At 40.7% G+C, this 14550-nt stretch overlaps 1 protein-coding gene across 29 annotated transcripts in view; it reads left to right on the forward strand.

The window, feature by feature from the left end:
- Positions 1 to 14550, forward strand: part of NRXN3 (neurexin 3) — a 996746-nt gene that overhangs the window by 265786 nt on the left and 716410 nt on the right. For 23 of the 29 annotated variants that reach the window (XM_064658888.1, XM_064658884.1, XM_064658876.1 and 20 more), the window contains 3 exons: positions 2692 to 2993; positions 7769 to 7813; positions 9592 to 9753. In XM_064658888.1, the coding sequence (XP_064514958.1) occupies positions 2692 to 2993; positions 7769 to 7813; positions 9592 to 9753 (509 nt within the window). The remainder of the gene's footprint in view (positions 1 to 2691; positions 2994 to 7768; positions 7814 to 9591; positions 9754 to 14550) is intronic. The other 6 variants (XM_064658885.1, XM_064658886.1, XM_064658867.1 and 3 more) reach the window with 2 other exon arrangements.

Raw genomic sequence — 14550 nt, forward strand, 5'->3', positions numbered from 1 at the left:
ACTGTTTAGATTTCTAATATGCTCTTGGCCTTCTCCTTGTACTGAGTACCTCAGTAAGATTTCATTTCAGTGACTGAGAAAGGTTAAATGAGCCCTAGTAATATTTCTTGTACTGAGTGAACAATCAACCCATCATGCCCCCCTTCCCAAAGACGACAAATGTGTATTCAGTGCTTTGTACATCTACAGTTGTGGGGAAAAGGCTCATAATGATTGTGTTTGACTCCTGCCCTCACTGGCTGTTTGATGGGAATTTCCCACAGGTACATAGAGCATGTGTCTAACTTGATTGTAACACTTTCTCTTCTGATGGATCAGGAGTGACTAGGCAGGGGAATTATCAAAGTGGGAAAGGGTTGTTAAGTGCTTGGCTCTGACTTCCAGAACTGCAATCAATAGCAGCCCTCTGTGCTTAGGCTGGTTTAACACTGACACAAACATTCAGCACTTCTTGCTGGTAGTTAAACATATTCGGAATAGAATCACAGAACCAAATAATTTGGAAGGGACATCCAGAGACTGTAGTCCAACCATTAGCTCAGAGACAGTCCAGTTAGAGCAGGTGGCTCAGGACTGTGCCTAATCAAGTTTTTAATATTTCTAAAGATGGAGATTTCACAGTCTCTCTGGGCCCTTCCTAGTGTTTGACAATCCTCAAGATGAAACATTCCTCTGTATGGAATGAGAATTTCTTGTATTCAGCTGTATCTGTTGCTTCTCATCCTTCTTCTGCAGACCTCTGAAAAGAATTTGGCCCTGTCTTCTCTATGATCTCCCATTAAGTCATTGCAGAGAACACTAAGATTTCCCTTGAGTTGTCTCTCCTTGAAGCAGAACAAACACAGTTCTCTCAGGTTCTCCATACACCTCACCTACCTCAGTGCCTTGATTGTGTTGGCAGCTCTTTGCTGGACTCACTCCAGTATGCTGAAGCCATTTTTATACAAGGGAACTCAATACTGGACAGAGCAGTCCTAATGTGATCTCATAAGTGTCCACTGGGGGAAGAATCACTTTCCTCAGCCTGCTGGCTGATTCTTTTCAATACAGCCATGGATGCATCTGCCCTTTGCTGAAAGGGCAAGTGCCTCTGACTTGTGCTCAGCTTGTGTGCTGGGACCCTCAGGTCTTCTTCTGAAAAGCTGCTTTTGAGCCACTTGGCTCCCAGCGTGTATTGCTGCATGGAGTAATTTGGCTCCCGTTTGCTTGCAGGAGTATATAGACACATGGTCTGCTTACTTAAGTACGAACACACATACTGCCACAAAAGTCTCTGCTTAAAGCAGACCTATCACTTGACAATGATATATGTACAAGGTGGAACACTGTACTGTTTTGTCACCATTGTTTTATGCTGTGATTTTACTATGTAGTTATTTTCCAAGAATGGCTGTGACAGCAAGTATTTTCCTTTCAGTCTTGTACTAATAAATTCTGTCTCATCTGTATTAGGATTACTAAATGAGACAAAATGAAACAAAAAATATTATTAATGTCAACGGAAATAGGACTAGCCCTTGCCTTATGCAGTAACTTCTAAGCAATGATAGCTTGACTGCTTCTACTGTCTACTGCTCAGACTTGCTTTCACAGCTGGGAGTCAGGAAGGTGCTGTGTTACTGAGTGGGGGGACCCTTTTCCCCCAGATGGCACTGGTAGGAATGGGCTACAGACAGCCCTCCTGCAAGCTTTCCTATCACTGTCTTACGCTTCTTCCACTGGATAAAACCGGGGTATGCAACTTGCTCAAGTCACATAAGTGCAATATGGCAGCAGAACTGGCTTTGAAGGACTGGAACACCAGGTACTGGGAAGCAGACTTCTAGTTCACACAAAGGATATTTATGATACTCAAATGCTGCCTCCAGTTGCTAAGAAATTAGTGTACTGGCTTTCCTTACTGTACATAGGAGATTTTTTCTCCTAATGAGGAGATATTTTACGTCATGTGCTGTGAATAATCCCCCCGTGTTTATTTTTGCTGTATGAAGAAGATGTGCTTATCTAGTACAGATTTCCTGGACAAGGTGATCAGACAGGCAAAGTTCTCAGGTGTGTTTGCCAGCAATATTACTTACATCTGTGGACAAAATGTTTTATGTGGACTTCCCTCATACTGTTGGAGAAGGAATCTATAGGACACTTCATGTGGCTCTCTTGCCTGCTTGGTCTCTCATTCAGTTGAAAAAAAGGGCAGCTCCGTCAGGATTATATTCTGATGTGTCTCTTAAATTGCCTGTCAGATGGGTTCAAATAAGTTCAGATGGCATTAGTGCTGAATCTAAAATGCTGATTTTTGGGAAATGGTGAAGGCTTTTTAAATGACACATATGTGGTGGTCGTGTTGAGAATAGTAGAGCTTTCCATCATTCTCCCAAAAAGGATGTGAAGTGCCTTATTAGCAGTCCTTAAATGTTTTTCCTAGACTTCACTGCATACTGTTGAATGGTCCCTATGGTGACAGTGCTGCAGTGAAGCTGAAAACACAGCAGTGAAATTTGTCAGTACTGAGGACCCTGAAGTTAATTCTCTTGATAGTCATATTAGAAAAGGATCTGTACGGTCATTAGCATACCATGATATATAGCTGTACAGTAAACAGTGCTGTGGGATTGCTTAGAAATTTCATGACAACCTTAAATCTCTTCTTGGCTGACTGCTGAATAGGTTTTTTTTCCCCTTCCTTTCCAGCACGAGATGAGAATATGGCCACTTTCCGTGGTTCCGAATACCTTTGCTATGACCTGTCGCAGAACCCCATCCAGAGCAGCAGCGATGAGATCACTCTCTCCTTCAAGACATGGCAACGCAACGGGCTCATTCTGCACACCGGCAAGTCAGCGGATTATGTCAACCTGGCCCTGAAAGACGGTGCGGTCTCGTTGGTCATTAACCTGGGGTCTGGGGCCTTTGAGGCCATTGTGGAGCCGGTCAATGGCAAGTTCAATGACAACGCGTGGCACGACGTTAAAGTGACACGCAACCTGCGGCAGGTAATGGTGAACGGGAGAAAATGCTGGGGAGAAGTTTGTTTTGTTTCATTGGGACAGGCAGATGGGAGAGAGTGTTGGAGAAATGAGGAAGCTCAGTGGAATTGCTAAAGTTTCTCCACCTATTCTGGATCTTGGTGCCTAGAGGACAGTGAAAAAACATTAGTTGACGGGAATTTATCCCTGCTGCAATATCTTCATTTCCACTTCATTAATTTTCTGTGTTTTTTTCAGTTTGATTTAATAATAAAAACTTGTGACATAACTTTACTTTCATCTCCCTTTTCCTTTTTTCTTTTTCTGTTCTCCCTTTTTTATTTTATTATTTCCTTAATTATGATTCAATCTTATCAGTAATATTCTTGTTGTATTTAATTACCGTGGGAACAGAGCCTTTTTCCAACAGCCAATGCTCTACACCTCTCTCCTTTTTCTTTCAGTTTTATTAATTGGTTTAACCATTGCCGTGATGTCACAATTCTAATTCTGGAAGTCTTTTGTTTTTCTTTTCCTTTTTCTTTTGTGTGTGCATGTGAGTGTGCAGGTGTGCAGGCTGGTGGGTATGTGTGTAATTAATTTAACTTTATAGCTTTGGAATTAATTGGCTGGAGTCTCTCTGAGTCTTCTTGATTCTCTGTTCTTCTTTTCTTCTTTTTGATTTTTTTTCCTCTTCTTTCTATAATGAGATTTTACCTTATTTCTTGTGTCTCTGCCTATGAGACTCTTCTGTTGGCTGTGAGGACTGGAAAAGTGGAAGGATCAAAAAAAACCAAGCAAACCCAGATCAATCCAGCATCCTACAATTCTACTTTGGAAAAGTTTTTCTGATTTTACCAGTGTAATTTTACACATCTACATGCTGCTTTTCCAAGCAGACAACTGTATCAGGTGACGTATTTGGTAGTAGGCTAGTCCTAAGATCCCAAAGCCGTTCTCATGAAATATAAATTCATACATAAATAGATAAGATAAAATTAAATAACCTTGCTCTGAAAGCTGGTAAATATATGAAGTCACTAAGGCCCATCCGCTGCATGATAAATGAGGTTTACACTCTGAATAGGAGCTATTTGGTGTCTTGCTCACTGGTAGAGGCAGCAAAAATAGCTTGTAAACTAAGATTTTAAAATCAATTTGTGAATAAAATATGACCTATTTATTTCCTCATTAATGTGAATATTAGCACAACCCTTAATGGCTTTATATAAGTTTATACAATGTAATTTGCTGTGAAAACAGCTTTTGTGATAACATTTTACAGTAGCTAAGATCAAATGTGTCTGTGAGTATAGGATAATCAGCACCAGGGATCAGAAATAGTCTCTACTAGCAGATGTCAGTGGATAATTTATCTGTTATGGGGATTTCATATCTTTCTTTTCAATATTTGGGTTCGGGGCTGAAGATTTTTATTTGTCTTTCCCATGTAAATCCCCGTGTTTCTACATGCTTAGGATGTCTGGGTCTTTGACAAAAAATCTGTCATCAAACTTCCATGAGACTCCAGGATTCTTTCCTATGGAAAAATGAATCTGTTTTCCATACTTTATATGCAAATTTAATTTCTTATGCATTGGATGGGTCTTAATGATCCTATTTTGTTCAAACCTTCTGATCAGTACAGTAGAGGGAGAGGCACCAACTGGTGTAGGTTTGTCAGTCTGGAAGGGTCAGAATATATAGCTTTTTTTTTGATTTGGGTTTTTTATTTTTATTTTTAGCTAGTTTCAGAACAGCTCATCTCTGAATATCTTAGTAGAGCTTACCGACCATTTTAGTTAATCTTACTTTTTATTTTTTGTTGGAAGTCAGTTTCAATGGGAAAATGTGCCAGAAGCAAGATGAATCCTTGCTTCATGCCAGCATTGGTTTGGATCTTGAAGAAGCAAAAAGTGAAGGGCCACAGACAAAACTGTGGATGGGAAGCTGTAACATTCTTTTCTTAATCTTTTAGTTAGTGATTTTTTAATTGGTCCATGGAAATGGACCAAGACAATGGAAATATGTTTATGCCTTTTCATCTTTGATTAGACCAAGGCAGTACTTTGGCAATTACTAGAAAGCAGGTGAGTCCCTTGCCAATTCAGCAGCATCTCAAACCTTTAATCCTCCTGATCTGTTCACTATGGATCTTTTTAAGTGATCCTGAATTCTTTAAGGGTCCAACTTGACTGGGCAAGAATGAGATGTTTTAATGAGATGGCTGTGCTCTTTCCAAAGAAAAGGCAGTCTTAAAGTCAAATTAAAAATAATTAGCAGAGGTGATTTGGGTTCCAATTCTATAGATAAACATGACAGAATACAGTTCAACCAAAAAATATCAATAAGGCTGGACTTTTGCTTTTTCAGTCTTCTTTTTACTGGATACTTCCATTTTAACTCCTGATCTGTCTCAAAATTCAGACATTGACCCAGAACCTAAAACTACCCAGAAACTGGAATTCATGAAGCCTTGAGGCAAAGCAGTCCTGATAGTCCTGAACATTATCTTCCAATATAATTTTGTATAACCTAAATAATTTTGTATGTAAAATATTAACTACCCTGTGTCTTTCCTATAAATTCACCTGTAATGTTGCAGCATAACAGAGGTCACTTGGAAGTCTTGTTTTCCAGCTGTGCTCATGTTTCCTCAAAAACACCCACTTCAAAACCAAACTAAAAACCCCAACAAAATACATTGCCTCTGAATGCTAAGGCTTTATAAGAAGATCAGTAGCCTCCTTGTAATTGGTTGAAAATATTGCACTGGAGATAAATATATTTCTCTTTAAAATGAAATTTAAAAACAATAGTTTAGAAATTCCAAGAATATGTTCTAAACTTAAAACAATTCCAGCTAAATGGACTATCAGCAGCTTCAGAATGCCATCTAGTCTTTTCCTCTGCTTTTTTGGGGCTGAGAGAAGGGGGAGGAGGATTTGCATAATTTTTTGGCTGTTTCTAGAATTAGAGTAGAACTTTAAATAGTTGGACTTCTGCCCAGTATTTTTTTGGAATTGTTAAATGTTTTGTAGCTAAGCTAGGAGAGTACTAAGTGCTGCTTTTTTTTAGATCAAATGACTATCGCAGTGGTTAATCTTCTTAGAGACAAACCGAGTGAATCCACAGATTCCCTTGAGTAGTGATTGTTAATGTCAAAGCAAATCTCCTTGTTTATTTATCTTATTATTTCAGTTAAAACTAAGCCCTCTTTCTGCCTTGTGAGAAACCTTTACTTAGAAATAGGATCATGGCTATATTTTACCAGGGCTTTCAGAGCATGTTTGGGGCAGTGTGGTCTGGTGGGAGGAGGAGCAGAGGAGACTGAAGGTCAGACTTCCCATGTCTGTATTCAGGTCTGCTGCTGACACTCCATCTCATTTTTAGCATGCTCTGCCCCCCATCCCATACTCCAACTCCCTTGTTTATAAAATGGATTTATTAATACAATATTTCGCCGTGAGTGAGACTTCCTTGATTAAGAATTGAGGATTTTGTGCTCATTATACCCAAATACAGAGTATTATTATTATTTCATTACCAAAGGCAAATAACCTTGGGACTTTATGCTCAATGCTGCAAAGTCTTCACAAACTTACTTCCTTAGTCAATGCACAATGAGTTTTGCAGGCAGATAGCTTTTACATGAGGCAGCATAGAACCTGCCTGTGTAATTTAGGATAGTTCGTGCCAGCTTAAGCCACAACAGAACAAGGACTTGGACCCTCCAGGGCCTGCCCTTCCCTATTGGCACTGAAACTAGTCTCAGTGCAAAATCTGCTATAAAGATCTTGAATATCTCGGCTGCTAAAAAGCAAACAAGAAACAATGTGTAGGTTCAAACAGTTGGTATCTGCGTGCCTTGGGAGGGGTTAACAAAGCATCTGCAAAGTTCTGTTGAAACCAGCTGACTGGTAAATTCTCCTAGCTCCTTCCTAATATGGATGCAGTATAACAGGAGAATCTTGTCAATCTTCTATCTTCAACCTTGACACAAGTGACACAATTCGTTCTACACAATTCCTCGACACATTTCTTCCTACGGTAGGAGAGGTTCGATTCCTGTACTCTTGGATGACAGAAGTGAGCTACAGGCACACAGTCAAGCACAGGCTTTGTTGTGTGCTCCTCCTGAAAGTTACAAACTCCTCTGCCATAAAGAAAACTGCAGATTGGGAAACTTGGAACAAAGACTCAAAGTCTTGGACTCTTCGTCTGTAATACTCCAGCCAAAGGAAATACTGGCCTGCTTGTGATGCTCTGCAACACTTGAGGGTAGTGAGGCTTGGAAGAGGAGCAGGCACGTAGGTGGGTGGTTGTGGGTGAAAGAATGGAGTCATGGTTGGGTTTGTGCTGAAGGGGCAAATTGTGTACTGTGTGTGTACATCTTTGAGAGTAAGGTTCTTGTTTGAGGGAAGCACCTTGATGGGCATTTGAAGAGTAAGTATTGCACTGTTTTAACTTCGGTTCAGATCTGGAAAATGTGTATGAGGGTTGAAGTTAATAATTAAGACCAGGGTGGGAAGAGTAGGCAGCCCCCTCTTTCTTTACAGTCTAGATGGCATGGTTCCTCATAGAGTCCTGGTCATATTGTCCTCTTTCTCACTTTGTGTGTCTCAGGTGCCCCACGCCTTTTTTTGAAAAACTAACACTAGACCATTCATGCAATGTGTCATTTTTACTAACCAACTAATGTACTAACACCCTAACGACTCATCTTTGCTTTTAGTTATTTTAATTAACAATCGTTCTGTTCACAATTTTTTAATTTCCTTTCTTCCCCCTTTTCCGCAAAGCACTCAGGCATTGGACACGCTATGGTAAACAAACTACATTGTCTGGTAGATATCATTCTTATTGTCTCTTTTTTTGGGTTTGCCGTGTGTTACCTGCCTTTTCCTCCCCCTACCCCCTCTTTTTCTCCCCCCTCCTTTATACTTACTGCTTCCTTTAATTTTATTTTAATTTCATTTAAAACACTTTTTTTCCCCCTCCTTTTTTTTTTTTCTCTTCTTCTTTCTTCTTTTTGAATAGAAAAATGAGCATCAAAAGCAACTAACACAACTCTTCTGGAAATGGGCTTTGGACATTTCTTTCATTGTTTTCTTCACCTATATCTTTAGTTGTTTTTTTTCCTTTCCAGTGATAAATTGTTGGGATTTTTGTCCCTTGCTTTTGAGTTTAGCTTTCTCTCTTTTGCTTTTGTTTTAATTTTGCTTTTTTTCCTCTGCTTTTGGTTAATGTTTTTTTTTTAACTCTGAAGGTTTCTAGATCAGAACCATTGCAGGGCCTCTAGTCCATGGTGGTGAAGGCTCTCTTTTTCTCTCACTCTTTTGTTGTGGCAATGGCTATTACAGGCAAACTGGCCAGAGTTGTCCTCTTTCTCCTGATTTTCCCCCACTTCCCTCCCTCTGCTTTCTCTCCTCCTCCTCCCTCTTGCTCTCTCTGTCTCACTTTCTCTCTCTCTTTCTGACCTCTACCTGCGTGGCCAACAGGAGCTCAGCCGATTGTTTGTTTCAGTACACACTCTGCATGGCATGTCCACGTCTGGTGACTCACCTGTCTCCTCCTGGCCTCGATCTATTTTCCTCCATCTTCCCTTGAAACCACTAACAGCATCTAAGCAAAACACATCAAATTCACTTGCTCCTCTCCCTCCCCCTCCTTCTGTCACCCTTCACCATCCATGTGTTTGTGGTTAGAGATTTTGGGGATATTTCTGTTTGGGTTTGAGTTTTTTTGATTATTATCCAGTTTGTTTGGTATTTTTATTTTTGATTGCATGCAAGTGTGAAATGGTTTTCTCTCCCTCTCCTGCCTCCCTCACTTTTCACTTTTTTCCCATCATCTTTCTGGGCCTCAGATATATTGGCATGATATGTCAAAGTGCAGTGTGTGCACGCTTTTTCTTCTTTCTTTTTCTTTCTCATCTCTGCTTCTGTCACACTTGTTGGTGTGTGTTTGATTTATTCTGATTTATTTCATTTTATTTTCTGATTATATTTTGGTTATGAGTTAGTTTTTAATTTTTTTCTCCTTTTTTTTTTTTTTTTGTGGTGGGTGGTGGGTGTGTGTCTCTCTAGGTACATGGCATGCACATCCATAATGTATTGAAAGTGAGATCCCTTTCCTCCCCATCCCTGAATGCATGATCGTCAGTGTGCCGTGAGCAAAAGAAGCATAAAAAATAAAAAATACCAACCTTGTCTTCATTAGTGGTTTGTTTTGTTTTTTTTTTTTTCTTACTAACAACCATAACTAACTGTAATCATTAAAATAAATTCTAATCAATCATAAAATCAGCTAATATGAGAAATCTCTTTCAAGGACAGTTCCATTTTCTGGCCTGAATAGATGGAAGGCATCTGGATGGGCAGGCTGGTGGGTAAGCCTGAGAGTGCTGATGCACCAGAAAACGGAGAAGCAGATGCTGAAACATTTCTGGTGTGGGAAAATCAGACCAGAAAATAGAGCTTCACTGAACTAAAAAAAATACATACCAAATCTCAACAAAATCCTTAATAAAACCAACATAAAATTATAGGGGAGGTAAGTTGTTCTGTTCAGGATTGTAAGGTCATTGCTGGGATTTTCTTTGTCCGTTGTGTCCCTCAAACAGGTGACAATCTCTGTGGATGGCATCCTTACCACCACGGGCTACACGCAGGAGGACTACACCATGCTGGGCTCAGATGACTTCTTTTATGTGGGAGGGAGCCCCAGTACTGCTGATTTACCTGGCTCTCCAGTAAGCAACAACTTCATGGGCTGCCTCAAAGAGGTAACTATTTCAAATTAATTCTTATTTCTGTGCTTTGGGTTTCTTAAAGTCATCGCTCTTTCCTGCCTTACACACTCAATGTCTTTCCCTGATGCTGAATTTTATACAGCTCTGTAAGGATAAACTTGTCATTTGGCTGGACAGAAGGCTGGAAAACTCATGATCTTAAGGGCAGAATCAGACTTCTAGTGTTTGGATTACAGAGAAAATAATCCTGGTAGTGGAAGAGGTGTCTTCTGTAAGCTGTTAGTAATGTTTTCTTCTAAATGGCTATCTTCTAGGCACTGAGGCAATAGCCATTATAAAAAGATAAATGGCCTTTGTGAGGCATGTGGACTTGAAGTCCATGTGTTATGATCCAATTACTGAGAGATGCCTCTGCCCGAATTAAGGTGCAAACAAGACCATATGCTGAAGTCAGTAGTACAGATTGTACTTAACAATAAAATGTGAGATAGAGAGATAGAAATAGAAAACAGAGAGAAGAGAGAGAGAGATTAAGCCACCACCAGTGGATCCAGTGGTGGATCGGTTGGTTCTTCTTCACCTTGGGCTTCTTGGTGGTGGTGGGTTCTGAGGTCATTCAAAACTTTTCACATTTATACATTTTTGAAAACAAACGAATTAATGCTCTTTGGTGTTGCAGCCTGCCCCGCAAGGCAGTAGTAGCTTTTGGTTTTTTGCTAATAAATCCCTTGAGGTGAATAAAAGTAAATCAGTAGTAGATTACCTGTGTTTACAGATATAGATATATATGGTTTATTTTAGAACAGTTTGATTGCAAAGGAAAAGAGGTATGTAGCTTTTTTCATTATTATTGTCTACAGTAATATGGCAATATAAAAACATAAAGATATCGTCCAGGAAAATGTGTAACAGAAAAGAGAGAAAGAATAAAAAGTTTATAGTCACCACCCGGAGTTCTCTGACAGACTTTGTTGTTGCTGTCATTGCTGTTGTCACTGGTGTCTTGATCCATCGGGGAGTGGTGAGGGAAAGAAGCCCATGAAACATAACCAATGGCTTTATGTACCCTCAGAAACCCTGCTGGTGCTTCCCCTGTGTGTGTGGGGGTGCTGCTTTTGCACAGTCATGCTGTTTTTCATAGGCTGGAGGTGATGGTTTTTGTAGAGTCATTTAGGCTTGGGGTGGGGGGGGGTTGCTTCAGAGACACCCCTGCTAAGAGGCCTTCTCTGGGGTAGTGATGGGTGTGTGCACAGAGGGCCTAGCCTGACTCATAGGAGATAAGTATCACACACTGAGAGTCACCACTGGCCTTCTTTAGACAAGCATCACACACCCAGAGACTCACCCTTAGGGCCTCTGCAAACCTAACAGTTCGTGGGTTACGACCTCCCTCCCTCTGCTTTATTTTCAGTCCCCTGGCAAGAGGCTTCCACAGCTCGCTGCAGTAGCAATGTTTTAAGGCAATGAAGAAAGTTCAATTCCTCAAAATTGGCTTCACAGTTCTCTTATTTTATTGGTTAAATGATTCTCTAGCTTCTTATGCTAATTAGTCCCATGGTCAACTCAGTCTTTCTGTTTGAGTTGGTGGGTTGTGAGTCAGTGGGTGTGATCTCTCCCTGACGGAATTACCTTTTACCCAGTCTGAGCTGATTTCAGCACAGTTGCTGAGTTGACTTACCTTGTGGCCCATAAATTCTGCATTCTTTGTGTCCTTTATCAGTGATATATTCTTCTCCCCCAGCTTTGTTAACCTCCGCCTAGGCCTGAGGTAACACCTGGATGATAGTATCACCCTTAAGTTCCCCTCACTTGTGGCTTAAGTTATAGTCCAAGTTCTAGGTATCCATGGAGGCATATTTGGGGGTGGGGGGCTTCAGTGGTCACAGATGCCATCTGTTCTGTAACTTGGTATGATCTTTGTTTGGCTGGTGATATGTGTATGAGCAGTTGCTTCTTTATACAGTTTGCCACAGTGGGAATTTTTGTCTGGATGGGCTAGCCAGATCTAGGGTGGGCTACCCAGATCTTACCTCCACCAGGAGTTAGTGCCATCCTATTGCTCCATTCTGTCCTTATCTCATTGCAAAGTCATTCTGTGGCCTTAACAGTGTCTGGGACAGGCAACTGTGATCTTAGAATCCCTACACTGTGTTGGGAAGTTTGTGCAGTTGAGTGGCTCCACTGGTCAGGAAGAGCTAGCTGGCTCTGAAAACCATATTATATTACTCAAGCTGGGTGCACTTCTCATATAGTTAATCCACAACTTTGAGAAAATTCACACTTGGGTATTTGAGATTGGACTGTCTGGCTAGCAGCAGGAATCAGAATATTATTCCTTAGAAAAAAGAAAAGAGAGTTAAAAAAAATGAAGTCTCAGTCCAAATCCCAAACTTGGTACGGTTTCATTTGGGTGTTGACCTTGAAGTCATCTTTTGTCTTGTGTCTCTCTTCTAATATGATTTGTGATTATCGCTGTGATCAATGGGGATGCAGATATTGATGTCTCCAAAATGTGTTATAGAAAGCTTACTGAAAAACAGTCGTAGGTTTTCTGTGAGCCAGCTTCCTAACTAGCCTGGAATAAGAGTTTCTTCCAAGAGTTTTCTCCTTAAGGTTGTGATTCTGTACGAATACTGTTTTTCACAGGGTGTTGCTAGGTCGATCTGATTTTATTTGCAGCCCAGCGGGTTGTTGCAATATCATGTTTGGATGAACACTTAATATCAGAGGAAAGGTGGAGGTTTCATACAGGAGTCGTGGAAGCAACAATGCTGAGGTAGATGTTCTGTGGCTTGACAAGTTACCATCCTACTGATGCTCCACTTGTGGTGTCAGGGGTTCTCTGTTATGTGCCAGTCCTCTGATGTGAGTAATGGTTGTCAGAGTCTGAAGCTCTGTCCTGCCTGACCTCTGGACTGGTTAAAGAGATGCACATATGCCAAAAAAGAGCATGTGAGCATCTTAAATAGGAAATTAAACTGCCCTGCTTGAATACAAACTGCCATACAGATCCTTCTGGTTTCATCTGTGGAGCCTTGGGCCTGATTTTCCTAGACACTGAGCATCTCAGTTTGATTGAAATCAGGAGGAGATACAGCTTCTTAGTGTCTCTTTAAATCAGGATCTCAATTTTATTTATGGATGCTATGAACAAAACACTTAGCAGAGGCTGTTTTTATGTGTGCTCTAAGTCAAGCCAATGGAGCAGAGAAAGCAGTGACAAGAAAATCTTCAGCAGCTTTATTATTTATATAATCATTTGTATTCTATTAGCTTGCACAATGTGCTAAGAGCCGCTTACATAGCCGTCCAAGGCTCATAATGCTCTGTGAGAAGAAAAATCCAAGCATCCACTTAAGAATGAGAGGAAGTAAACAGATAATCAGAATGTGCTTTGTAATCTTCACTTGACTAGGCAGTGACAGGAGATGTGTATGAGCAGATGTCTTGACTTAAAGACAGGCTGGTGCTGTCTGGTTTAGAGCTATAGTCTGCTTAAAAGCAACCTACTTATAGTCATGGTCCAGTAATGCTTTCAGCTCTTGTGAAAATGTGTCCAAAATGTATCTTGCCCAGTCCCTTATGACAAATCCAGTATACACTATTTACTAAATATAACTGTAGTGCAGGGTTTTCAGGAGAGGCACGTGGAAATGGGATGGAGAAATGAAATATTTCAAAAGGGAAGCCATGTTACTTAATTAGGACTCTGTGCTTCCATTCTGCCATTCCTTCACACCCCTTAGGCCACAGGGTGAGTTACTGCAGGTATCACTAGGAAGTGCAAGGAAGCTGACTGTTGTGCTTTTCCTCAGTTCTGGTTTTTGCAAGTGGGGGGGAATGGGGAGCTGCACTTGATGGGGAAAGAGCATCCCTAGATGACTGTCAGAATCCTGACAAAGTCCAGAAATGCTGCTATAACACCAACATCTGTGCAGAGCAGAGTCTGACCAGCATAAATAGCCTGCATAGGCTGAGAAGGGCTCTTGCTGTATAAGTAGTGAATTACTCTTTGACATCAAAGCAGTCAGTGCTTTCATTAAGTGCACCTTTGGATTAGTTGAGCAGAAAATAGTTTGCCTTGCGAAAGTCCTCCTAGGGTTTGTTTCCTCTTGTTTCCTTTGCTGGAGATGAAAACACTGGTGGCAAAGGTAGAAGGACCAACCTGAGATCCACTTAGAATTATGGGATAGATTTTTTTTGAGTGTTTTCTTTATGTTTACTTCTAAAATACCAGGGTGCATCTGTACAATGCAATGCAGCACAGCATGGTATGAAAGAAACCTGAAGTGACTCAAGAAAGGTAGAATACCTTTGGGGATCAGACTGACCCCCTGGGGCAGCCAGCTTTGATCCTTGAAGAGGCAGAACTGGGTTAGTGCAGTGCTTTTGTGCTTATAACGTTTTTGATTCCAGAACCGGCTACAGGGAACTTTTTCCATGAAAACTTTAAAAGACGAAATATGCAAATGTCTGTACACAGACATGAAACATGGACATTGCATTGTAGTTCCACAAAATCTAAGGCTTTTTGGACTTTCATTCTTAAGATTAATCATTCTAGAGGAAATCTGGGGGGAAGCTGGTGTATTTCCTAACATGGAGGAAACCAGATATGGAGATGGGATAGGAAAAGATACAGAAGCAGATCTTGAGACAGCTGAGGAGAAGTGTTTTTAATGGGTGTCAGGGAAGGTGTGACAGTACTTGAAGAAATAAGGATTGGCTAAACATGGAGAAACACTGTCTGAAGGTGGAAAGGGAAAAGGATCCATTAATAGTTTTTACTGTTTTTAATGACACCTGAATGACCAGAAGGGAAGTAGGACA

Source organism: Pseudopipra pipra, chromosome 6 (assembly GCF_036250125.1).
Source record: "Pseudopipra pipra isolate bDixPip1 chromosome 6, bDixPip1.hap1, whole genome shotgun sequence".
NCBI lineage: Eukaryota > Metazoa > Chordata > Aves > Passeriformes > Pipridae > Pseudopipra > Pseudopipra pipra.